Genomic DNA, 25,832 nt, shown 5'->3' with positions numbered 1-25,832 from the left:
CCTCTCTTAAAAGACTCACTTCATTATTAGCTTTAGTTTTCTGACACTTCATTATATTCTTGTTTAGATATGTCCCCCTCTTTCCATTTGACAAACATATTTTTCTTCTTTTAGCATGTGTTTAAGTTCTGTGTTCATCCATCCTGGTCTCTTTAAATGCTTCACATTCTTCCTTCTTTTAGGGATTGCTAACGATTGTGCTTTTAGAATCCCATTGCACAATATTTCCCAACCACCTTGGACATTTCTGTTCTTAAGAACATCCATGGGATCCTTCCTACCCTCTTACTGAGTCCATTAATAACTGCCTTTCTGAAATTCAACCTTGAAGATTTTAGGTCTTTCCTTGCATACAAAATTCTAGTATTGCATGATCACTGCCACCTATGGTCTCAGCCACCCTTACTTCCTCAACCATTTCCTCCCTGTTGATGGGAATTAGGTCCAAGTTAGCAGATCACTTTTTCTCTTCTTTTTGGAAGATAAAATTGTCAACAAGAGTGGATAAGAGATACCCTAGGAGGTTATCAAAGTTAGTTTAGAAAAAAGACGGCTGAGGGGCAACCTAATAACTACGTATAGATATATATCAGGGGTCAATACAGCGATCTCTCATGATCTATTAATACGCAGGACTGCAACTGTAACAAGGGGGAATCCTCTACGTATAGAGGAAAGAACGTCTCTACACCAACATCGAAGGGGTTTCTTTACTGTAAGAGCAGTGAGACTTTGGAACTCTCTGTCCGAGGACATGGTGATGGCAAATTCAATAAGAGTTTAAGAGGGGCCTGGATGCCTTTTTTAAGCATTACAATGTTACATGTTTTAGTTACTAATTACTTCAGAAGGTTTGCTGATCCAGGGATTTTTCAGATTGCCAGACTTGGAGTCGGGAAGGAATTACCATCCCTTAAATGAGGAAAACTGGCTTCTACCTCATTAGGGTATGCTTTCCTCTGGATCGACATTGGGTGGTGGGGGATAACAGGCTGAACTAGATGGATATATGACTTTTTTTTACATACTATGTTACTATTAAGAATTTCAGATTTGGTTTAGAAAGATAGTAAATAATAGTTTTATTTGTAATCATAAAGACAATGTGGAGGTGGCTAATATGAATTCTTTTTGTCACACGCATACTTAAATGCTATGTATTGTTGAGGTAATAAATTTTAAACAGAGAGTCATAAAATTAATATGATCTTAGGTAATAAAGAAGTAAGTTTAAACAATTTATCTTACAATATTCAGAAGGAAACTGCATGCAGTGTGTTTCCCAGTTAATGGATGGATTGTGAATAGAGAGCCACAGAATACCTACACAAAGTGAAAACTTTGGGAAGCAATCAGTGAAAAATAAGTAATTTAATGATCAAGCTTGAGGAGAACTTGATAATGCAGTCTCATGAGTAATAAGCCCTGACAATAGCAGTGATTGATCAACTGTTTCTGTGATGTCTATAGGCGCTGACTTTAACAGTTTAATATTAACAGTTATATTCATGAGATTTCCACCAACACCACAGCCAAGCATAGCAGAATAAGAAATTTCATATGTTTGTGTGTGAATGTGTACTATAAAATTGATTTACTGGCAATACCTTGTTTTCACCCTGTGAATTTTTGAATCCAACAGCTCAGAGGATTTGTTACAGAAGGCTTCTACAGATTTTGTTTAAAGGGTCTGTCTGGGTCTTTTACTACTGATTACCTCTACCGTCAGGATTGGTCATCAATAATTGATTGGCAGGGGCCCACCACTTGGGATCCCCGCCAAACAGCTGTTCACCCAGCTTGCTGTTAATGCGGACAGCACTGGAAACGGCACTTTCTACAGCAGCAGCCTGAATTTGATAATGCATAGAGATGAGCGAGCGTACTCGCTATGGCAAATTACTCGAGCGAGTATTGCCATTTTCGAGTACATGCCAAAAGATTCGGGGGCCGGTGGGGGTGAGCGGTGAGTTGCGGGAGTGAGCACGGGAGAGCGGGGGAGGGAGAGAGAGAGATCTCTCCCCCATTCCACGAAAATGGCAATACTCGCTTGAGTAATTTGCCTTAGCGAGTACGCACGCTCATCTCGAATAATGCAGGTACAGCTCCCATTAAATTTAATGCAAAACCAACACGGGCCATTACAACACGCACAGCACTATTTGTTATCACTATTTGTCTGCACTGACAGTGGGCCTGGCAATCCGCTGATCAGCAGCGATCCTGAGTGTCGGACTCCCGAAGATCATCTGTCCTGAGGATATGTCATCAATAGTAAAAGTCCCCTTTAAGTAATTAACAGTATAGTGTCCTGAATCCTCACAATAAAGGTGAAGATTTTCTGTAGAAGAGGGCCAATCTGCATAGTTTTGGACACATATTCGGTATTTTGCTTGGTTTTCAGTGTTGATTGATTGAAAGAGAAGACTAGACCATTCACAAACACCCGCCACTATTCCCTTCTTCTTTCTGTAAGTCTATGATTAATTTATGTTTAATATGTTTATTGAAATTTATAATATAGAAACAGATACAAAAGTCAAAAAAGGCAGTTATGATTGTGTAAAGCAGTGTCTTGAGAAATACATCAGTATGTACTCGAAAAAAGCTTGCGAGCCGAACATGAAGAGTCCACAAAGTCCAGTAAGGGCTCAACATAACACTGGGACATCTGTATAGGATCCAAGTCACAATTGACAATGCCTCCATGGCCACTTGTGTAATCATAGAACAGTCCTCGTATACCCAAGGGTATTACAGTCTTTGTAGGTACCCAAAGATATTACTGTCTTTTACCAAGACACTGCCTACTAATATCTACTGCCAATTTTGACTAACAACTTAAGAGATAAAACACAGAGGGAAGAGAGAAGAAAGAGAAAAACAAAAGAAACACACTTAGGCCTCATGCACACGGGCGGATTTGCATTGCAGAATCCGGAGCGGGCATCCGCCTCTTGATTCTGCATCGAATACCCCCCATAGCATGCTATGGAAATGTGATTCTTCATGTACGCAAGCAGAAACCGATTGCGGTTTCAGCTCGCGGATGAAAAATCACAGCATGCTCCATTTCTGTGTGGTCTCTGCACGGGCGTCTTCCATTGAAATCAGAGGAAGCCGTCCAACCTGCAGCTTATCCAGAATGTCAATTCTTGATTGGCTGTGCCTAGCGACAGCACGGGAAATTCTGTACTGCTCATGTGCAACGACCGGACCATCCGCAGTACAGAAAAAGAAGACAGGTGTGCGGGGTCACTGGCCGCAGTCAGGGCTGGATTCCGTTTTCTGATTCCGCTGTTGTAATCCGGACCTGTCATGTGCATTCAGCCTTACAAATAGCACCATATGTAGATGGGGGATGAGAAAATTGAAAAGGGATCAGGGAAAATGGGTAAGGGAAAGAAAACTAGTCTTCCTTTTCTGATCCCCCCCCCCCCCCCAATAAATTTATAAAATCAGGAATATTTTGAAAGTAGATCTACAACCTCCAGGATGGGTCAGAGGCATCTCCAGCTACCAGTTCCTTCGTGTTTTGCCTTCCTCTGGATCAACAAGGAGGCTGAAACAGGCTGAACTAGATGGACATTATCTTCATTCAGCCTAACATACTATGTTACGATGTGTATGCATTAAATAATTTAACTCTTAGATAAAACCCCACTATAGAGGGTGGATGGGGAGTTCGCCAGTGGCGATAGATGACAGTTTGCGCTGTCAAGAAATGACGTAGAACCTTTTTAACCTGAGCAAATGAGCATGGAAAGTAATACGAATTTAAATGATGAAACAACCAAACTGTGCATTACTTACTAAAATATATGAAAAACCACCTCCTAAAAAGGCCTAAGAGCTGGGCATTACCACCATATGTGAAGCATGGTACATCTCTCTGATTCACATCCCCAGCAGGAGTCTAATATTGTTGGATAGATATGATGACTGTCTGGACACCTATACCACCTGGTGAGCAACTTGACATTTTTCTCCTGCAGAGCGCAAGCCAGCAGCAATTAATGCAAGAACGTAAATTTCCTATTCCAACCAGAGTTCAATACCGAGACAGACCAATCCCTCTCCCATGACTTAGTGAACTGGAGATATCCTTGGATAATTTGAGTAATCTGTAAATTTGTGATACAGCATGTGTGGGGGAATTTTTCTGTAGAAATAGGTCTTCAATTGGATTCGTTGGGAGGCATGTTTGGTACGTCTCAGGAATTTTTTAGGAAAGAGGATAGTTGTAAGTATTTCATCCAAGAAAGTTTAATATTTAGGTGCGCAGCTTAGAGGGAAGTGAGCCAAGTTAGAGGATCGGTTGACCTAATATAACGATATCGAGTATCTGCCGAATCCTGCCAACATAGAAATGTATGCTTATTCATTGCAGGGGGAAAACGGCGGGTTGGATTATGAAAGAGGGGGGCTCAAAGCCCCTGCTAGTATTGGGAGGTCAACTTTGATGGTAAATATCTCCCAAGTGCTCAAGAATAAAAGTAGAAAGAAGAGAGTGAGAAAAAGCAGAAGGCCTGTTTTTAGGAGATATTCACAGTCTGTGTAAGTGGAGCCACATTAATTCTATCTCAAGATCAACCCATTGTTTAGAGTGTCTAGAAAAATGCAACTCAGTCTGATCAAGACTGATGCAGTGTGGTATAATTTGAAATCAGGCTCCCCCCATTCCAGAGTCTTAGGTTAGGTTAAAGGGGTTGTCCCGCGGCAGCAAGTGGGTCTATACACTTCTGTATGGCCATATTAATGCACTTTGTAATGTACATTGTGCATTAATTATGAGCCATACAGAAGTTATCAAAAGTTTTATACTTACCTGCTCCGTTGCTGGCGTCCTCGTCTCCATGGTGCCGACTAATTTTCGGCCTCTAATGGCCAAATTAGCCGCGCTTGCGCAGTCCGGGTCTTCTGCTGTCTTCAATGGGGCCGCTCGTGCAGAATGACGGCTCCGTGTAGCTCCGCCCCGTCACGTGCCGAGTCCAGCCAATCAGGAGGCTGGAATCGGCAATGGACCGCACAGAAGCCCTGCGGTCCACAGAGAGACAGGATCCCGGCGGCCATCTTCAGCAGGTGAGTATGAAGACGCCGGACCGCCGGGATTCGGGTAAGTACTACCCGGTGTGTTTTTTTAACCCCTGCATCGGGGGTTGTCTCGCGCCGAACGGGGGGGGGGGGGGGTTAAAAAAAAAAAACCCGTTTCGGCGCGGGACAACCCCTTTAATGTTGAGAAGTTAACTGGTTTATCCTCCAAATATAAACCATTGAAAAACTAGTTGCAACTGTTTAAAAAATTAAGGCAGGACTTTAATGGGGAGAGTTTGGAATAAGTAAAGGAATTGCAGCACAATATGTGTTTTTAGGACATGTAATTGCCCGAACTAGGATAAGTGTTAATTTTGAGTAGATGTTTAAATCTCACACTGTCTACTCCAGCAGGGGAACATAATTCTGCTGGTATAAGGAAAATAGGCCTGTGGATATATTCACCCCTAAATATTAGGGAGAGGATCGATGCCATTTTAAGTTAGGCGAATGTTACGTGTTGCTCCTGGGACCTGTAGTACTATAGGTTACCAAGTGCACACTTGATTGAGCTGGTTGAGTGTGTGAATTGTTCCAGAATACCAATCATCACCAGTCTGTGCAAATAAGTTCCACCCTCTTTTGCCAGAGAGTGTTAGAGATTTCCCTTTCAGTACTTGGTGCCATGCATGCTACTAGTTTGAGTTGCTTCTCCTACCATCCCTGAAGGGTTCTGAGGACCCCTGCTCCCTTCCCCTTCGTCAGGTGCAGCTTTCAGACATCTGATGATTAGTACGTTGTCACTTGGTGTGAACAAAGTCCTGTTCAACGTATGTCTCAAGATGGACTACAGTAGGTGTAAATAATGTCTTGTTTATGTTGCAGTCACTTGTTGTGAACAGAGTTGTGTTCTGTGTATGTTTGTAGGTGGTGACTACACTAGGTGTAAGCTGTCCTGTTCAGTGTGTATGTTGTATTTCCCTTGCCTGGTGCTCCTGCCTATTACTATATAGGACAAAAGAGTCGGCCCCCTAGCTTCCACTGTGGGACAATCCCTGTCGGGACAATCGCCCTGCTTGTAGGCAGGTTCCCCCTTTCCTTTGTTACAGTTGTCTTCTTAGTGTAGGGACTCACAAGACAATAAAGAGCCTTGATGTGAGCTTTTGAGCTTACGTATTTTGGTCAAAATACAAACCAATACCTCAAACTTACTTATAGATATTTCCAGCTATCTGGTTGTTTAGTACATTTGTAAGTATGAGGCTGTGCAGTGTGTTGTTGGGTCGGATGTCCCCATTTTCCCTGTGGGTTTTTGTATGCATGTCTGATTTATGTTTGTTTGAGGTTATTGTCCGGTCGTTTATGCATGTACTAACTCCCTTACTCCCCTCTCTTCACTACAGCCCTTATTTAGGTTTCATTTGTGTAGGTTATTCACTCAGCCTGCACAAACATAACAATGGGCAATTTCTTCGGCAGTGAGGGACGCATTTTAGATTTTCGTCTTGCCAAGGTTTACTTTAAAATTGCTCAATTGGCCAAATTGCCTGAACTCTTAGGATCACCGGTAGGGACAGTCAAGGCTGATACACGTACATCAGTAGGTTGTCTGCATATAAAGTCATCTTACAAGGTTGAGAGACAATCTGTATGCCGTGTACATTAGGGTTGTTCCGAAGTGCTAAATGCTCCATCGCTGGAGCGTTCAACAGTGGGGACAAAGGACAATTGAACTAGAGAGGAGCACATTTGTATGGATTTGTGCTGATGGAACACCGTACAGAGCTAGGACCTTGGTCAAAAACTTAGGGGCAAGGCCAAGTTGTTTTACGGAGGACAGAAGGAAGGCCCAATGTACAAGGTAAAAAGCATTTTCCGCATCAATCCTTGTATGAAGGCCACCTGGTTGTTATGAATGATAGAAGGTAAAATAGGTCTTATTCTATTAGCCAGAACCTTTGAGAACAGTTTAACATCTATATTAATCAATGATATATGGCGAAAACTCGCACACTGTGAGAGGTCCTTCCCAAGTTTTGGGAGCACAGTAATGTGGGTCATAAAGGACTGGCATGGGAAGGGCCATTCGGTTAAATATGGCTACTAGCTTGGGTGTGAGATTCTCGCTAAAAGATTTAAAGAACCTGTGGGTAAACGCATTCGGGCCCAGAGATTTACTGGCAGAGGATGACTTAATGATCTTGATAAGTTCTTTCTTTGTAATGTCCTCATCAATAGAGTCTGAAAGCGCCCGGAAAAACACTGAGTAAGGCTGTCTCCTTACACGGTGTTGTGCGTAGTTATATTGGCCTGGAGAGCCTTGGGGCCCATATCATTAAATTAACCTTTAAGGTTATATAGATCATGATAAAACTCCTAGAGGATCTCTGCTATAAAGTTAAGGTCATGTACTTTGCGTTCAGTTTTATTTTTAATGTAAGGAATAAAAGTATGTCCCATCCTAGCATGTGTGAAGTGAGCGAGGGAATGGTCGCATTTGTTAGCATGTTCATAAGAATAGCATTTCAGAGCATCATAACAATGCTGATAATTTTATCTTAAAGGCTTCTTAGCTCTTCCTTAGCATTAAGAAGCTCATTAAAAATAAACCGTGATCCAGAGTCGCATCAAGAGTCACAATATTAGATAGCAAAGTGTTTATTGAGCCGTGTTCTGTGTTGGATAAAAACCGCTCTCACTATGTATTAAAATGCTTCCCACTGGACTGGTAGAGAAGTCTGGTCAGGGGAGCAGTGTAGATGGAAGTCATGAATAGTGTCATGTATTGCAGAGCAGACAGAATCTTTCAGGAGGCTGTCATTTAGATGCCAATGCCAAAAATCACCGGGGTGTTAGAGATGGTCAAGGAGAGAAATACGGGGTGTGATATCACTAAAGTGCATTTCCAATAGAGGCTTTTGAGTCCCATGTCAAGAAAAGGTCTATGTGACTGTAAGGCAGGGTTCACACAGGGCGGATTCCCGTTGGAAATCTCGCGGTTTGGCCGCAGCAAAAACCGCGAGATTTCCGCCAGGAGAACCACCGCGGCTTTGAAGCGGCTCGGCTGCATGCTTTTCCGTTGCGGCTGGCTCTCCCATAGAGGAGAGCGCGGCTGTGACATAAATAAACAAAAAAACGAAAGTAAACAGACATGCTCAATCTTTGGAAGCCGCGGCTGAGGCTCCCACTGATGCACTGGGACAGTGGTGAGAGCATCGCCTCTTGTCCCTCATGCTGTTTGGGAGAAAGCCTTCTGGAGTCTTTGAGTGTGATGTAGGTCTATCTTTGATGCAGGAACTGAGGTGAGTTGTGTCCTCACTCCACCATAGCCAGGCCACGCCCCTGTGATCAATTTAGATACACAAGTCCTCCAAATGATCATAAACAAATTGATTCATTGATTAACCTAGCATAATTGAGTAACTATAACCACTAGATTGTAGTTGCAGAGAATACACAGGACACTTCTGATTATTTAGAGAAATGTTATAAATGCTGACATTTATAAATGTTAATACCTATCTTGGAAAGTGTTCTATATGCTAATATTTATGGGGGAGATGTGGTAGTGATAGATATTGTTGCATAACTGCTAAGAATTATTGTGTATTGAAAATATGTATTGTACAACTAATATGTAACAGTCTCTTTTGTGGCCTCTGTGAACAAGATATGACTTGCCTTGGAATGGTGACCCCCTGTTTGGTATAAAAGGCAGGTTGTGGCACAAACATTGTTTTGATTTATCCGTGCTGCTGGGGTGCTCAATTAGATCTTAGGGCGCCCACCCACTGGCGTTTTTTTTTCCCTGCGAAATTCGCAGCATTTTTTTTCTCCTGGGGGTCTATGGGACTTGTAATGTTAAAATCGCGATCGCGCAAAATCGCAATTTACCGCAAATCGCGGTAAATTGCGATTTTGCGCGATCGCGATTTTAACATTACAAGTCCCATGGACCCCTGCAGAAAAAAAATGCTGCGAATTTCGCAGGGAAAAAAAAACGCCAGTGGGTGGGCGCCCTTAGACTGATGTGAAAAGTCCAGTTTTGCCCCAGAGTCTTTGCCGTGTGAGAGTGCTAATGTGGGCCAGTAGAGCAATGTGTGATTGTTCTCAGTGAGAGAAACCAAGTAATCTTGTAGATATGATACCTTTTAATGGCTAACAAAAATACATGATGTTGCAGCAAGCTTTCGGGGATATCTCACCCCCTTCATCAGACTAATGAATGAAACTAGTTTGGATGGCACATAATTATAACATACAAATGCAGTGGGGAGGGGATCCTCTTGATCTAAATCAATGTTCACACACAGAAATTTGAGACTGTTTTGCACTCGAAACAGACAAATTGAGCTGAAATATAAATCCTTAATCAGTCCAGTGAGCTCAGGACAGTTTTATGATGTGTCTTATCTCTCCTTCAACATGCACATAGATGGAGATGCAGCACCACCTATTGGATGGCAACATTACCACAAGTCAAGTTCTGAATTTTTATGAAGTTTTAAAGAAAGATACTGGGTTGTTTGACTCTGTTGTTTATTCGCTCCGCCAACCAGCAGTTACTCTGGAGATGCAACCTGGGCATAGTAGCATGTAAAGACTACTTCCCTCTTGGAGGGGATAAAGAGTAAAAAAAACCTGCAGTTCCTGGGAGCTGCTAACCAGAGTAGCCAATGCAAGGCTTGGTTTTGGACATGCTTTTGCTGGACAGGCTATTCCTCCTTTAACCCCTTGAGTGGCACGCCCGGAAATTTTCCGGGACGAGCTCCACTGCTCATAGCAACATAGCCCGGAAGATTTCCGGGCTATGTATCACTATGGGAGCTGCAGAGCACAGTGCCACAAGCTTTGACAGTGTGCTGTGCCTGCACAGACCCACACAGAGTAGTGCAAGGGCTTTGAAAAGCCAGCAGAAGATATTGCCTATATGTCGGCAACCTCCTGCACTGGTTTGTTTACAGGTTGCCATAGAGACCATCAGCTTGTCAGAAGCAAGCCGATGGTCTCTGTGGCAGGGAGAGCTGCTTGTTAGCTGTCAGAGGACAGCTAGGTACTAGCTCTTACAGCAGAGATCAGAGAAAACCTCCGATCTCTGCTCTGTTAACCCTTTACATGCTGCAGTCTATGTGACTGCAGCATGTAAAGGGCTGTCACTGCAGCATGTAAAGGGCTGTCACCATCGGACTCCCGGAATGTGATCAGGGGTCCTGATGGGTCCCTGTGGAAGTCCCCTAAAGGGACAAAAACTAAAAAAATTTTTAAAAAAAGTAAAAAAATTATAAAAACACTTGTCTCCCTTTACTTTGTAAAAATCAAAAATACAATCACACATGTGGTATCCATGCGTCGTAATGACCCAGAGAAGAAAGTTAATACATTATTTAACCCCTTAATGACATGGCCCCTTTTTTTCTTTTTTCCCCATTTCTTTTTTTCCTCCCCCCTGTTTAAAAAATCACAACTTGTCCCGCAAAAAACATGCCCTTATATGGGCATGTCAATGGAAAAATGAAAAAGTTATGGCTCTTGAGACACAACTGCAAAATTAGTTGAAATTCAATGATTAGACCATTTTAAAAAACCTGCCCTGGTGGGCACGACAGGGTGGTAGGAAACCCGCCACTCAAGGGGTTAATGGAAATGTTACACTACCATTCTATAGAAAACTGCTATTTTTCACCTGCATGCGAATGAGCTGCACACCATCCAATTGGCATTATGATTACTCAGACTGGTTCTAGCTTTCTCTTCTCTATAAACTCTACCCTTTGCCTATTGCCTGGAGACCTCAATCAATAGGAAAGGGGTGGAATTTGGGAGGAATGAAAGGAGAAAGCTAGGTACTGACTAGAGATGAGCGAGCATACTCGTCCGAGCTTGATGCTCGTTCGAGTATTAGGGTGCTCGAGATGCTCGTTACTCGAAACGAGCACCACGCGGTGCTCGTCTCGATTAAACGAGCACTGACCATTGAATTCAATGGAGCTAGCAATACAGCCGGCTCCATTGAAAGCAATGGGCTGCTGGCTAGCGCGGGATGAATTTTCGGGAAGGGCTTAAAAATATAAGCCCTTACCTGAAAATCATCCTAAAATGTGTAAAAAGTTTAAAAAAAAAATACTCGCCTTGTCCCGGCAGAACGATGTTAGCCCATTGAATTCAATGGAGCCGGCAATACAGCCGGCTCCATTGAAAGCAATGGGCTGCCGGCGATCGCACAATGAATTTTCGGGAAGGGCTTAAATATATAAGCCCTTCCCTGCAATTCATCCAGAAATCTGTAAAAATAAAAAATATATATATACTCACCTGGTCCCGGCAGACGGAGTTCAGCTGCGGCCAGCTGGCAGTTCTCCTGAACTGCTCTCTGTAGTATTCAGCAGCCGGGGATTTAAAATCCCCGCCTGCTGAATGAGCTGCTTCTGATTGGTCACAGCCTCACCAATCAGAGGCAGATCTCACTGACACCCATTCATAAATTCATGAATGGGTGAGTGCGTGCTGCCTCTGATTGGCTCAGCGCAGCTCTCAGCTGAATGACAGCAGTTCAGCACCACAGTGCAGGGGACAGCAGGAGAAGACGTGCGCTGTGCCCCGGCAGCTGAAGGGAGGTGAGTATCTTTTTTTTTTGTTTTTTAAATCACTTTTAATTCATTTCCAGGGAATGGCTTATATGTAAAGCCCTTTCCTGAAAAAGAATTCAGGTGTGCCAGCGGACCATTGTCTTCAATGGAGTCGCCGGCAGCAGCAGCGGCTCCATTGAAGAGAATGCCTGCATTTTTATTCTTTTTTACACTAAAATCTTTCTTTTTCAGGTAAGGGCTTATATTTTTAAGCCCTTCCCAAAAATTCATCCCGAGCTCACCGACAGCCCATTGCTTTCAATGGAGTCGGCTGTATTGCCGGCTCCATTGAATTCAATGGGCTAACATCGTTCTACTCTGCCACAGCTGTTACAGCTGTGGCAGAGGAGAACGATCTTCATGCTGACATAATTTTAATTTTTTTATTTTTACACATTTTAGGATGATTTTCAGGTAAGGGCTTATATTTTTAAGCCCTTCCCGAAAATTCATCCCCCGCTCGCCTGCAGCCCATTGCTTTCAATGGAGCCGGCTGTATTGCCGGCTCCATTGAATTCAATGGGCTAACATCGTTCTTCTCTGCCACAGCTGTTACGTGGCAGAGGAGAACGATTGTTATGCTGACAGTTGGGGGGGGGGTCTCAGTCTTGCCACTATTGTGGCTTAATAGTGAGACCTCGGAGCCCGAAATGCAGCCCTGCATGTTGCTCCTCGCCTGCCCTATCAATTTCTGTGTTTTTTACATGACTTTGGTGATTTGCTAAGATTTTCACAAATGAAAACCTTAGCGGAGCACCAGTCATATACAAAAATGCTCGAGTCGCCCATTGACTTCAATGGGGTTCGTTACTCGAAACGAACTCTCGAGCATCACTGAAAGTTCGACTCGAGTAATGAGCACTCGAGCATTTTGGTGCTCGCTCATCTCTAGTACTGACCAAGCAAAAGGCCTATCAGTTGATTTGCAGCCCAGCAACATAGAGCTGTGCAGCAAAAAAGTTGGCAATTACTACAGAACAGGTATGTTTACACTGCTCTTCTTAGCAACCTAAGATCAGATTGATTTACGTCTTTAGATTCTGATGACAAATTTATTTTAATGAAGCAAGCATAGTCAAGTAACAGTCCAGGTTTAGTACACAAATAAGCAGTAAGAGGGATGTAGTCAGAAGAAATGTAAATTCAGTACACAGAAAAGCAACAACTATTTCTACTATAAGGTAGCACAGCAGTAATAAACCAGATTAGAGGCAGGAAACACAATAAGTAATTAAGCAATCAAGGCAAGGAAGCAAGAAACTAGACAATACATTCATCAAATGGATGATCCCATACAGCCAGTTTCTGAATGAGAAGAGCTACTGCCTGTGATATAGTAGTTTGTGCTTTCGATTTCTGACAGACTAACTTGTAGTTCATACAGTAATTTATCTTTATCTCAATACCTTTTTTCTTCTCTTTTACATCCTTTGGTGTTTTGTCTTTTGATTGAAACATAGTAGCGGCTTTTTCCTTTGTTGATTTTATAGGCTTGGAACTGGACTCAGTTTCTTTATCTCTACTTTCTGTTGGAAATAGTAAAAGAACAAACAGTATAGAAAATATTGAATTGAGAATAAGTGATTGAAAACATTTGCTATGATTTTATGATCATGTAGTATCATAATTTAAAGGGGTTCGCCAGGAAATGAAAAAAGAATGCCACTATTTGTCCTCTCTGTGTAGAACCCACCCTAGAATATAACTTATGCCCCTTTTAGATGGGCCATTCTCTTTTGAAGAAGCAAGTGACGACACCGCTAACTTGATTGCACTTGTTCAGCCTGTTTTAAATGGTAGGCGTTGAGAATCCTTCACTTCAAGTTGACCCATATGAAATACTTAGCAAGGAGTGTTTAAACAAAATGATAAGTGAACAAGCCAACAATGACTTTTATGCTGGCTAAAAATGAACAATGAATGAAAACCGAACAATTCTAGTTCGTCGTTCGGTCGTTGGCTTGCGTTTAAACCTAAGGTGGAAGGGGTGGGGCATGGATGAAGACTAATATTACACTCTTTGTTCCTCCCAGGCTAACTGGCATCATGACTGACAGGATATTTGAGGTGCTGGCTATTAAGGCCCATTTAGACAGTACGAATGTCGGGTAAACGATGCCCGACACTTGTTCCCGCAAGTACCTACTCACGTGCTTTTGCACAAGAGCGAGTATCATTGCTTGACAGCAGAGCGGCTGGAAGAGATTTCTCTCCTCGCGTTCCCCAGCCCTTCTCTATTCACTTAACATAGTTGCCATTCAGTACTGAATGGCATCTATTTATACTCATCGCTCAGAATTTTAAGCTGCATAAAATTCTGAAAGATGATTGTTCAGGGTAAATAGCAGACGTTCAGTACTGAATGCCTGCTATGTTAAGTGAATGAAGAGGGACGGGGGAGGGAGAGAAGAGAAATCTCTTACATTTTCAGCGATAATCGTTATGTGTAAATGGGCCATAATGCTGCATGGTCTTTTCATGCTTCCAATATCCTGTTATGCTTAATGTCAGTCAGATCGACAGGAACAAATAGTGGGGTATTGTCAAGCAATAACCATAGGACAATCCGCATTGGTTGGGGGTAGAAAAACTAAGTGCAAGCCAAGAAGTGCGCACCCTAAGGCTGGGTTCACACGTGGCAGAAATTCGGTGCGCCAAATCCGCCTGTGGCAAATCCAGGGATTAGCCAGCCATGTGGACGAGATTTGTCAAAAATCTCATCCACACAGGGTGGCCAATCCATCGCGGCAAAGCTGGCAGAAGCCGGTGCTGCGGTGCGGATTCCCGGGACGCAGCATGTCCATTTTTTTTTCCTGCTGCGGCCTCGCTCTTCTATGGGAGAGCCAGCCGCAACAGAAAAACATGCGGCGAAGCTGCTCCAAAACCCTAAGTGCCGTGGGTTTTGAAGCTGCGCTTTCCTGGGGGAAATCTCGGGGTTTCTCGCTGCAGCAAAACCACGAGATTTCCGCCGAGAATTCGACCCGCGGGGACCCAGCCTTTAAGGCCACATGGTGCAGCATGTTACAGGTGGGGGACATAATGACCACAACTAGTAGAAAGAGGAGGTACGGGGAACCACCAATTGAGGCCAGCAAGCTACCGTGTTTCCCTAAAAATAAGACACTGTCTTATATTACATTTTGCTCCAAAAGAGGCACAGTGTCTGATTTTCCGGTGCTCGATCCAACCAATCACAGCCATTCACTGATGTCATTCACTGAATGGCTGTGATTGATCAAGCGACGGCTCTGATTGGCTGGCGCTCGATCCAAGCGACGGCTCTGATTGGCTGGCGCTCGATCCAAGCACAGCACTCGCTTGCCGGTGGCGGGGTAAATCAAAACCCTTTTACTAGAAAGAAGAGAATCCTTGGTCAGGCTGACACAGTAACCTGCTGCAGCGTCAGACACCAGCGCGAGGACCCGGTCGCTGGCAGCTAGGTGAGTATTTTTATTTTTCAAGTAGTGTAGCTAGAGCTTATTTTTGGGGAGGGCTTATATTTCAAGCCTTCTTCGAAAATTAGTGTAGGCCTTATTATCAGGGTAGATCTTATTTTCGGGGAAAGACATATAAAACACATTAGAAAATATCGCTTCCCTTCCCACTCAAGTCTGAAACTGCACACAACGTATTCTTGTTATATTCTAGGATGGACTTCTATGAAGAAAGAGAGTTGGTGGCCATTTTATTCATTTCCTGAAAAACCCTTTTAAAGGGTGTGAACGATTGCAATTGATTTTTATTCATTTTTTCTTCACAATGAATCTAAAATAATAAATGAAGCAAACTTGAAAATAGTCTAGATTAAACTAATATTTTGCAAAGTTATTTATCTTATTATTTTAAATGAATTTGTGCAATAAAAAGAATTGTGCTTGCAAAAGTGTATATATATTTTGAGAATTACTGAACATTTTGGCAGCATAATGTTAAAACAAACTACAACATCTCTCTGTTACGGTACCTGCAGCTGAATCTTTTAAAAACTGAACATCTTGTATTTCTGCCATTTACCAATCAATTTAAACTTGATATTTCCATTTCATTGTGTGATACTATCATAACCCTAAGGCAGCACGCCTGCTGTCTTGGGGTTACAGTAGGCTTAATCTTTCCTTCACTCCCTATAGTCAATCAATTACATGCATCTACATACATCTACAATTACAACCATCTACATCTGAAAAATATGAAAAAAATGTTGACCTGATTAATTCTCATCTTGATTACTGCAACTCATTACTAATCAGTCTACTGATCTTCCCTTTCCAATCTATATTGAATGCAGCAGCCAGGCTCATATTTCAGACCAACTGTTATTGATGCTTCTAACCTTTGCCATTCATTGCACTGATAAAACAATTTAAACTTATCATTCTAATCCAAAAAGCTCCCACAAGGTTGTACTGCCTTATATATCCTACTTCATTTCCATCTGCCACCCTATCCGTGCCTGCCATTCTGACAAGCATGAAACTCATGCGAATAAGAACTCCATTCTTTTGATCGCAGTGATACACATCAGCGATGATTTCCCTCAGTGAAAAAAAAATTGCTGCATGGCCTATTTTTGGGGGGTCCTCGGAACACATAGCCCATTGTTTTCAATTGGACATTAAAGGCATTGCATGGCACTCACATGCTGTCCAATGTGCATGCTGTGCAGTGAAATCAATGGAAACCACTTGTGATCCTCTATCGCATGTGAAGATCAGAATTTCAGAAATGTGATGCAAGGAGATTTAGCATGAAAAATATATTGCATCCACAGGTAAAACGCAGGTTGACAAACGTGATATCAGGCAAGTTTCTTGGCCTGATATTACACTGGGGTGAGAGTAGCCTTATAATCCTTTTACACTGAACGAGAATTGTTTGCACAAGTGAACGAGCTGGCAACATCACCAACTCACTCGTGCAGTCTATTTAGACACGCAAATTCATCATTCACTCGTTCAATGAGAATCATTTACTTATTCCTATGTGAAACACAAAATGAGAAGTTTTTAAACTGAATGATAGGTGAACGAGCCAATGATGATTTTTAGTCCTGCAGAAACTGAATGAACGAGAAGCGAATCATTCTTGTTCATTGTTGGCTCATGTTTAAACTGAACAATTATTGTTTACTTTTATTTGTTTGAATGATTTTTTTGAGCAATAATTGTTCCGTCTAAACATACCATAACACTCTCCTTAGGCTTCTTTCCCATGAGCGTATATCATCCGTCCATTTTCACGGCCAGCCAAAATATGTTACGTTGGGAGTAGAGATGAGCGAGCACCAAAATGCTCGGGTGCTTGTTTCTCGAGTCGAACTTTCGTAATGCTTGAGAGCTCGTTTCGAGTAACGAACCCCATTGAAGTCAATGGGAGACTCAAGCATTTTTGTATGGGACCGATGCGCCGCATAGGTGATGACTTGTGAAATACCAGAAAACATCAGAAAGTCATGGAAACACCACAGAAACGGATAGGGAAGGGCAGGGGCAGCATGCATGGCTGCATCTGAGGCTCCCAGGTCCCACTGTTAAGCCAAAATGGGGGCAAGAGTCTGGCAGTCACCCCCCTAACAATTTACTTGGGACAAACCCTCATTAGCAAGGCACACGCGCTGGCACATCTTAGCCAAGCACCACACTACCTGCAACCAAGGACAATCACTGCCTGCGGGTGACACTGCTGCCTCTTCTCCTGGGTTACATGCTGGCATTGCAGTCCAACCCCCCCTGCACAACCCTGCGTCCACAGTGCACACAAAAGTTTCCCTGCGCAGAGTTCAGTTGCCCTCATGCCACATGCTTGCTTCATAGCCACACCACCCTCATGTCTATTTATAAGTGCGTACTGGATGAGGAGGAACCGGAGGCACAAACTGCAGAGGGTTGGCAGGGCCAGGCAGTGACCCTCTTTGAAAGTGTGGGCGATAGCCCACAATGCTGTTGACAATTGATGATGAATTGTCATATGTTCATCATTCCAATCCCGTGCCACCTCCGTCACAAAATTGTCAGGAGCCACAAGCGTGGGCATAAAGGGGACTCAGGTGCCAGCACTTCTACACATCTCCACAATGCAGCAATACTCTGTGTGGGAAGCACGTGAGCGGGCCCAGGGTCAGGCTCGGTCCCAGCCCCCACCTTGTGTGACCCAAGGTGCCGCGAGTTACATAGCAATGGGAAATCCATGTGTCCCCACACAATTCATTTTGTGTAAGTGTCAGATAGCTCAACACCCCAATGGGAAGTCTTTGAGTTCCTTGGGCTGGCCTATGCTGTCGGTGCACAAAGATGCTATTACACAGGAAGAAATCAGAGTGCAGAACATGCCAGAGTTTCACCCCGCCAAGGACCTCGGCCCAAATTTCTACCCTAGTCAGTCAGTGTATTTCTGCCAGACAGGTAAAACACCGCAATGGGAATTCTTTGTGCACCCACGGCATAGGCGAGCTCAAGGAACTCAAACACGGTATTACACATAAAGAAATCAGAGTGCCCAAACATGGCAGTTTCAGCCTGCCAAGGACCGCGGCCTTGGCTCACACCCTCATTAATCGTGGACATAAAGCGGACTCGGATGCTAGTGCAGCTGTGAACGTCTCATTAATGCAGTAACGCTCCTTTTGTTTGGCCCAAACCAGTGTCTCAGATAACTGTGGTAACACGAGAGAAAATACATGTTGCCCAGCGCGGAACTCCAGACCCCAATCAGGAGGAGGAGGTGGCATAATAAGGCAGAGAAACCATGACCGAGGTAGGACCAGCAATACTCTGTGTGGGATGTACGTGAGCAGGTCCTGGGTCAGGCTCGGTCCCACACTACACCTTGTGTGACCCAAGGTGCCGTGAGTTAAATAGCTATGAGAAATCCATGGGTCCCCACACACTTCATTCTGTGTGTCAGATAGCTCAACACCGCAATGGGAAGTCTTTGAGTTCCTTGGGCTCGCCTATGCTGTGGGTGCACAAAGAGGGTATTACACAGAAAGAAATCAAACTGCCCAAACATGGCAGAGTTTCACCGTGCCAAGGACCTCGGCCTTTGCCCACATTTCTGCCCAAGTCAGTCAGTGTATTTGTGCCAGATAGGTAAAACACTGCGATGGGAAGTCTTTGTGCACCCACAGCATAGGCAGACCCCAGTAACATTTCTGTAGCAAGAGTATGGGCGGACCCCAGTAACATTTCTATAGCAAAAGTATAGGCGGACCCCAGTAACAATTCTGTAGCAAAAGTATAAGCGAACCCCTCAAACCATTCAATAGAAACTGCATAGGCGGACCCCAGTAACATTGCTGTAGCAAAAGTATAGACGGACCCCAGTAACATTTCTGTAGCAAGAGTATAGGGAGACTCCAGTAACATTTCTGTAGCAAGAGTATAGGTGGACCCCAGTAACATTTCTATATCAAGAGTATAGGCGGACCCCGGTAACATTTCTGTAGCAAAAGTATAGGCGAACCCCTCAAACCATTCAGTAGAAACTGCGTAGGCGGACCCTAGTAACATTTCTGTAGGAAAAGTATAGGCAGACCCCAGTAACATTTCTGTAGCAAAAGTATAGGGAGACCCCAGTAACATTTCTGTAGCAAAAGTATAGGCGAACCCCTCAAACCATTCAGTAGAAACTGCATAGGCGGACCCCTGTAACATTTCTGTAGCAAGAATGTAGGCGAACCCCTGAAACATTGGTGTACCAAGAGTATAGGCGAACACCTGAAAAAAGTTGGTTACCAAGAGTGTGGACGAAGGTCGGAAAAATTAGTTAGATAACAGTATAGGTGAGGGCCAGAAAAATTGGTGTACCAAGAGTACAACTGCATCCCTGAAGAATTGCTCAACTACGAGGGCAGGTGAAACCCATAAACATTTTTTAAAGATACAGCTCGCTGTTGCTTAATTTGTAACAAAGGCTAATGGCAGCCCTGTGAAAAAAAAATGGTTTCTGTTAAAGTATCAATACTTTTGAAACTTTGAAAAATTGTAAGAAACTTTTAAACAAAGCCTTTTGGGCCACAGAAAAATGGGCAGTTCAGCGTGATGACATGCTGTTTTAGGAGTAGGAGTAGGAGGAGCAATAATATCCGAAAGTGTTGACAAAGCTAATTCCCCCTTTTTTGTGGTGATAGAGGATGCCTTTTTCTCCGGTTGCAGCGAAAAGAATCATTAGGTTCCGCTTCTTTCCGCCGGTGGAGAAGAGAAGTCAGGGGAAATCCAGCCTTGTTCACCTTTATGAGTGTAAGTATGTCGGCACTGGCAGTTGACAGGCGGGTACGCTTATCCGTGATGATTCCCCCAGCTGCACTAAACACCCTCTCTGACAAGATGCTAGTGGCAGGGCAGGCCAGAACCTCCAGGGCATACAGCGCAAGTTTGTGCCACGTGTCCAGCTTTGACACCCAATAGTTGCATGGAGCAGAGGCATCAAGGAGGACGGTGGTATGATCGGCTACGTACTCCCTCACCATCTTTTTACAGTGCTCCCTCCGACTTAGCCTTGACTGGGGAGTGGTGACACAGTCTTGCTGGGGAGCCATAAAGATGGCAAAGGCCTTGGAGAGTGTTCTCCTGCCTGTGCTGGACATGCTGCTTCATCCCTGCTCCTTCCCTGCTACTTGGCCCTCTGAACTGCGACTTTTGCCACTAGCGCTGTCAGATGGGAACTTTAGCATCACTTTTTCCACCAGGGCCCTGTGGTATTGCATCACTCTCATACCCCTTTCCTCTTCGGGAATGAGAGTGGAAAGGTTCTCCTTATACCGTGAGTCGAGAAGGGTGTACAACCAGTAATCCATCTTGGCCAGAATGCATCTAACGTGAGGGTCACGGGAAAGGCAGCTGAACAAGAAGTCAGCCATGTGTGCAAGGATCCCAGTACGCAACACATCTCTGTCCTCACTAGGAAGACGACTTTCAGGATCCTCCTCCTCCCCCTCCTCCTACTCCAAAACGCGCCGGGATAGACATGAGGGTGGTCTGGCTATCAAGCAACATACTGTCATTCCCCGTCTCCTGTTCCAACCGCAAAGCGTTAGCCTTTAAGCTTAGCAGCGAACTTCTCAGCAGGCAAAGCAGAGGAATGGTAACGCTAATGATTTCCGCATCGCCGCTCACCATCTGGGTAGACTCCTCAAAGTTTACGAGGACCTGGCAGATATCTGCCATCCATGCCCACTCCTAAGTAAAGAATTGCGGAGGCTGACTACCACTTCGCCGTCCATGTTGCAGCTGGTATTCCACTATTGCTCTACGCTGCTCGTACAGCCTGGCCAACATGTGCAGCGTAGAATTCCAGTGTGTGGGCACGTCGCACAGCAGTCGGTGCTCTAGCAGCTGAAACCGACGTTGCAGTGTCCGGAGGGTGGCAGCGTCCGTGGTGGACTTGCGGAAATATGCGCAGACGCGGTGCGCCTTGCCGAGCAGATCAGACAAGTGGGGGTTGTTTTTCAGAAACCGCTGAACCACCAGATTGAAGATGTGGGCTAAGCATGGCACATGTGTGAGGCTGCCAAGCTGCAGAGCCGCCACCAGGTTACGGCCGTTGTCACACACAACCATGCCCGGTTGGAGGCTCAGCGGTGAAAGCCAGAGGTCGGTCTGCTCTGTCACACCCTGCAGCTGCTCGGGGGCCGTGTGCCTCTTGTCACCTAAGCTGATTAGTTTCAGCACGGCTTGCTGATGCTTGCCCACCGCTGTGCTGCCGCGCCTCGCGCTACCGACTGCTGGCGACATGCTCACACTACTTAATTGAGAGGTGGAGGTGGCAGAGGAGGAGAAGAGGGAGGGTTTGAAGGAGGTGGCATAAAATGCCACAGATACCAGCACCGAGGTAGGACCTGCTTTTCGGGGTGTGGGTAGGACATGAGCGGTCCCTGGCTCTGACTCGGTCCCAGCCTCCACCAAGTTCACCCAATGTGCCGCCAGGGAGATATAGTGGCCCTACCTGCCAGTACTTGTCCATGTGTCCGTGGTTATGTGGACCTTCCCAGTAACCGCGTTGGTGAGGGCACGATTTATGTTGCGGGAGACTGCTGGTGTAGGGCTGGGACGGCACACCGGGAAAAATAGTGGCGACTGGGGACCGAGTACCGCGGGACCGCCGCCGCCATCATGTTTTTGAATGCTTCCGTTTCCACAAGCCTGTACGGCAGCATCTCCAGGCTGATTAATTTGGCAATGTGCATGTTTAAAGCTTGTGCATGCGGGTGGGTGGCGGCGTATTTGCGCTTTCCCTCCAACGCTTGTGTTAGCGACAGACATTGCTGGAGGGAGTGGAGGACCGTGGAGGTGAGGGTGTGGGCGCAGGCCGGGAGGCGCTCGTGTCTGTGTCCTGGGAGGGGGATTGGATCTGTGTGGCAGGTTGGGGCACAGGGGAAGAGGCAGTGGTGTGACCCGGAGGTGGATGAATGGCCTTGGCCATCATATGCCTACGCATACTGGTGGTGGTGAGGCTGGTAGTGGTGGCTCCCCAGCTGATCTTGGTGCGGCACAGGTTGCACACCACTGCTCATCAGTCGTGTGCGCTCTGACTAAAAAACATCCACACCTTTGAACACCTAGCCCTCTGCACGGAGGCTTGCCACGAGGTGGTGCTTTGGGAAACAGTTGGGGGATCCTTCGCCTCCTCTTGCCTCCCTCTCTGAAGCCCTGTCCTCAGTAGGCTTAGCAAATCAGGTGGGGTCAGTCACCTCATCGTCCAGCTGCTCTTCCTCCGAATCCTCTGTGCGCTCCTCCCTCGGACTTACTGCCCTTACTACTACCACCTCACTGACAGACAACTGTGTCTCATCATCCTCATCCACAAAAAGCTCTTGAGACAGTTGCCAGAAGTCCCCAGCCTCATCACCCAGACTCCGGTAACTTTGCAGATGTTGGACATCGGTCACGACAAACTCCTCAGGTGAGAGAGGAACCATTTTTTCCCACTCATGGCAGGGACCCGAGAACAGTTCCTGGGAGTCTGCCTGCTCAGAATATGTCATTTTCATGGAGTGAGGAGGCTGGGAGGAAGGAGGAGCAGCCAGAGGATTCAGAGGTGCAGTCCCTAGGCCGGGAGTAGTGGACTGCATAGAAGACTGGGTGGTCGATACATTGCTGGATGCATTTTCTGCCATCCACGACAGGACTTGCTCGCACTGCTCTGTTTGTAATAAAGGTCTACCACGCGGACCCGTAAATTGTGATATGAAGCTGGGGACCCCAGAAACTTGCCTCTCTCCTAATCCCACAGCAGCCGTCTGTGATTCACCACGCCTAGGAACTCGGCCTGTGCCCACACCCTCACTTGGATGCCTGCGTCCTCGATCCTTACCCCTACTCCTCATCATGGCAGATTAAGAATAGAGCAGGGCCCAAATAAATGGCAACTATGGCTTATATCACCGCACACAGAGACTTGTAGATAGTGGAGGCTCTATGCTGTGACTTGAAATAATTAACCCACTGTCTTGTGCTGATACCTAGGGGTAATTTACTGCTCGCAGAGACTTGTAGATAAGAGAGGCTGTATGGAGTGGGAGAAGACTCTGAAGCCAGTGGATAGTGCTGGTAACTGCGGCTATCTCAACCCCACCAAGGAAAGGGCATTGTGAGACGCTCTGCACAGCTGAAATACTTTGCAGTGGCCCAGGAAATATTACAGTACTGTTTAGCGGTGAGACCTCTGCCTAATGCACTGCAGACACAGAATGGTATAGCTGAAGTAGTTTGCAGTAGGCTAGGAAATGTTAGAGTGCAGTTTCACGGTGAGAGCTGGTTGTACGGCACTGCAGGCTGAGAACGCTATTACTGAAAGGGTGGGAACAAGCCTAGATGCGTAATACAAAAATTGATGCACTACTGCTCCCAGCCAGCCACAACTATAATGCACACGGTGAGATGTAGCCCTAAGAAGGAGGATTGGGGTTCTTGCACGGAGGATCAGGAGGACTGTAAAACTTTGCCTATAAAAGAAGCTGTGTACACTCTGCCTTATGCATTGCACACACAGAACAGTATAGCTGAAATGGCCTGCACAGCCCTAGATGCTTAAAAAAAAAAAAATTGGTGCACTACCGCTCCCAGCCTGCCACAACAGTAATGCGCACTATGAGGAGTAGCCCTAAGAAGGACCGTTGGGGTTATTCACGACAGGATCCTACTCTAACACTGTCCCTATATCAGCAGCAGCACTATCCCTAACCTCTGCCAGCATGCGTCTGAGGCGAGCCGAGGGCAGGACCACTTTAAGTACTCGGCGGTCACCTGATCGTCCCCGCCACTCTCTACTGTGGGAGTGGGGGGGGAGAGGGCTGGCACGTCACAGCAGGAAGTGGTAATGCTTTCCCCGCATGTCTGTTGTCTAAAAAATGGCGCTAAACATGTGGGGAAGGAAATGCAATTGACTCGAGTACCGCGTGGTGTTCGACTCGAGTAATGAGCATCTCGAGTACCCTAATACTTGAACGAGCATCAAGCTCGGACGCGTGTGCTCGCTCATCTCTAGTGGGGGGTATAAAATCTGGTGAACGGGTGCACAAATCAAATGTTTGTGCGCTTGTTCATATAGCCTGGCGAGGGCGGCGCAAATGCGCCGAGCTCAGAGGCCAATGCCCGTTTCCCCTCCCTCCCTATCGCAGGCTCACCTCTCGTTCCTCCCCGCTCGTTCTGTGCAATTGGAGGGGGCAGGTCGGGGGCGGAGCTAATCACCGATCTGCCCCTTCCATTGATGGCTATAGACAAAGGACGGGGAGAAGGTGGGTGCTTAGCTCTGCCCATGTCCCGCCCCTTGTCCATAGCCATCAATGGGAGGAGGCAGGGTGGTGCTTGGCTCCACCCCCATTGCACAGAAGGAGCAGGGAGGAATGAGAGGTGAGCCTGCATGGGGTGGGAGGAGAACAGAGGGAGGGAGCCCATGCAGCGGCCGACATATTCTAGCCCAAAAGATAGGTCCAGGACTATCTTTTGGGCCCGACATAAAAACGCCCACCGCTATATTAGCTTGGCCGGGCGTTTTTACCTCTCAGAAATATGCCCATGTGATCTGATGCATTGGAATCCAATACAGCAGAACACAGCGTATATCGGCTGGCCGTGAAAATGGATGGTCGATATGCGCTCATGTGAAAGAAGCCATAATCTGAACCTCCTACACATCTTTTTTTCAAGCACCAGTTCTCTGATATGTGTCCTCTCCAATCCTGTTATATTAAAAAAATCCAAGTAATCCATCGAATAACATAGAGTTACAGGTAAAATCTCGAGAAACGTTATTAATAGAGATGAGCGAACGTACTCGCCCGAGCTTGATATTCGTGCGAATATTAGGGTGTTCGGGATGCTCGTTACTCGTAACGAGTACCACGCGGTGTTCTGGTTACTTTCTGGTTACTTTGGTTCAGTTTCCTCTCTGAGACGTTAGCGCGCTTTTCTGGCCAATTGAAAGACAGGGAAGGCATTACAACTTCCCCCTGTGACGTTCAAGCCCTATACCACCCCCCTGCTGTGAGTGGCTGGGGCGATCAGATGTCACCCGAGTATAAAAGTCGGCCCCTCCCGCGGCTCGGCTCAGATGCCGTGTGAGTTAGTGAGGGAAAGTGCTGTTCTATGGGAGTTGCTGTAGGGAGAGTGTTTGTAGTGAGTGTAGGTTTCAAGAACCCCAACGGTCCTTCTTAGGGCCACATCTACGTGTGTGCAGGCTGCTGTTAGCAGTGGAAAATTTTTTTTTTTTCTTCTCAAAATCGGCAGTGCAGAGCATTGCACCCGGTATTAGGGACAGAAGTGGTGCTTAGGCAGCGAGAGTGTTAGGAGTGAGTGTAGCCTTCAAGAACCTCAACGGTCCTTTCTAGGGCCAAATTTAACCGTGTGCAGTACTGTGCTGGCTGCTGTTAGCAGTGTTGCATATTTTTTTTTTCTAAAAATCATCTGTGCAGAGCATTGCACCCTCCATTGATACTACAGGGACAGAATTGTGTAGGCAGGGCCACAACACAGTTATTGTTCATTGAATATCCACAGTGGGGCCTTCCCTTTGCAAAAAAGCGAAAAAATTATATTTGGCCTGCCTGTGTCAGTCCTAAGGTCTCCGTGTACGTGTGTGCTGCGTGGAGAACGTACAAAAATCAAACGCAACCAGCTACGGTTTACTGCAGGCTTGCGGCATTGTCTTTCCTGACTGGCAAATACCTGCTCTGCC

At 45.6% G+C, this 25,832-nt stretch overlaps 1 protein-coding gene across 1 annotated transcript in view; it reads right to left on the bottom strand.

Annotated features, from left to right (window-relative positions):
- The window catches only part of LOC136581912 (tubby-related protein 1-like), a 116,172-nt gene extending 91,757 nt beyond the window's left edge, over positions 1–24,415 (bottom strand). The window contains exons 1-2 of the mRNA XM_066582617.1: positions 24,283–24,415; positions 13,067–13,186 (exon numbers count right to left, since the gene is read on the bottom strand). Of these exons, the coding sequence (XP_066438714.1) occupies positions 13,067–13,186; positions 24,283–24,415 (253 nt within the window). The remainder of the gene's footprint in view (positions 1–13,066; positions 13,187–24,282) is intronic.
- Between the last annotated feature and the right edge of the window lie 1,417 nt (positions 24,416–25,832).

Source organism: Eleutherodactylus coqui, chromosome 1 (assembly GCF_035609145.1).
Source record: "Eleutherodactylus coqui strain aEleCoq1 chromosome 1, aEleCoq1.hap1, whole genome shotgun sequence".
NCBI lineage: Eukaryota > Metazoa > Chordata > Amphibia > Anura > Eleutherodactylidae > Eleutherodactylus > Eleutherodactylus coqui.
The sequence above is the reverse complement of the archived record's forward strand: the minus strand, read 5'-3'. Positions and strand labels throughout refer to the sequence as shown.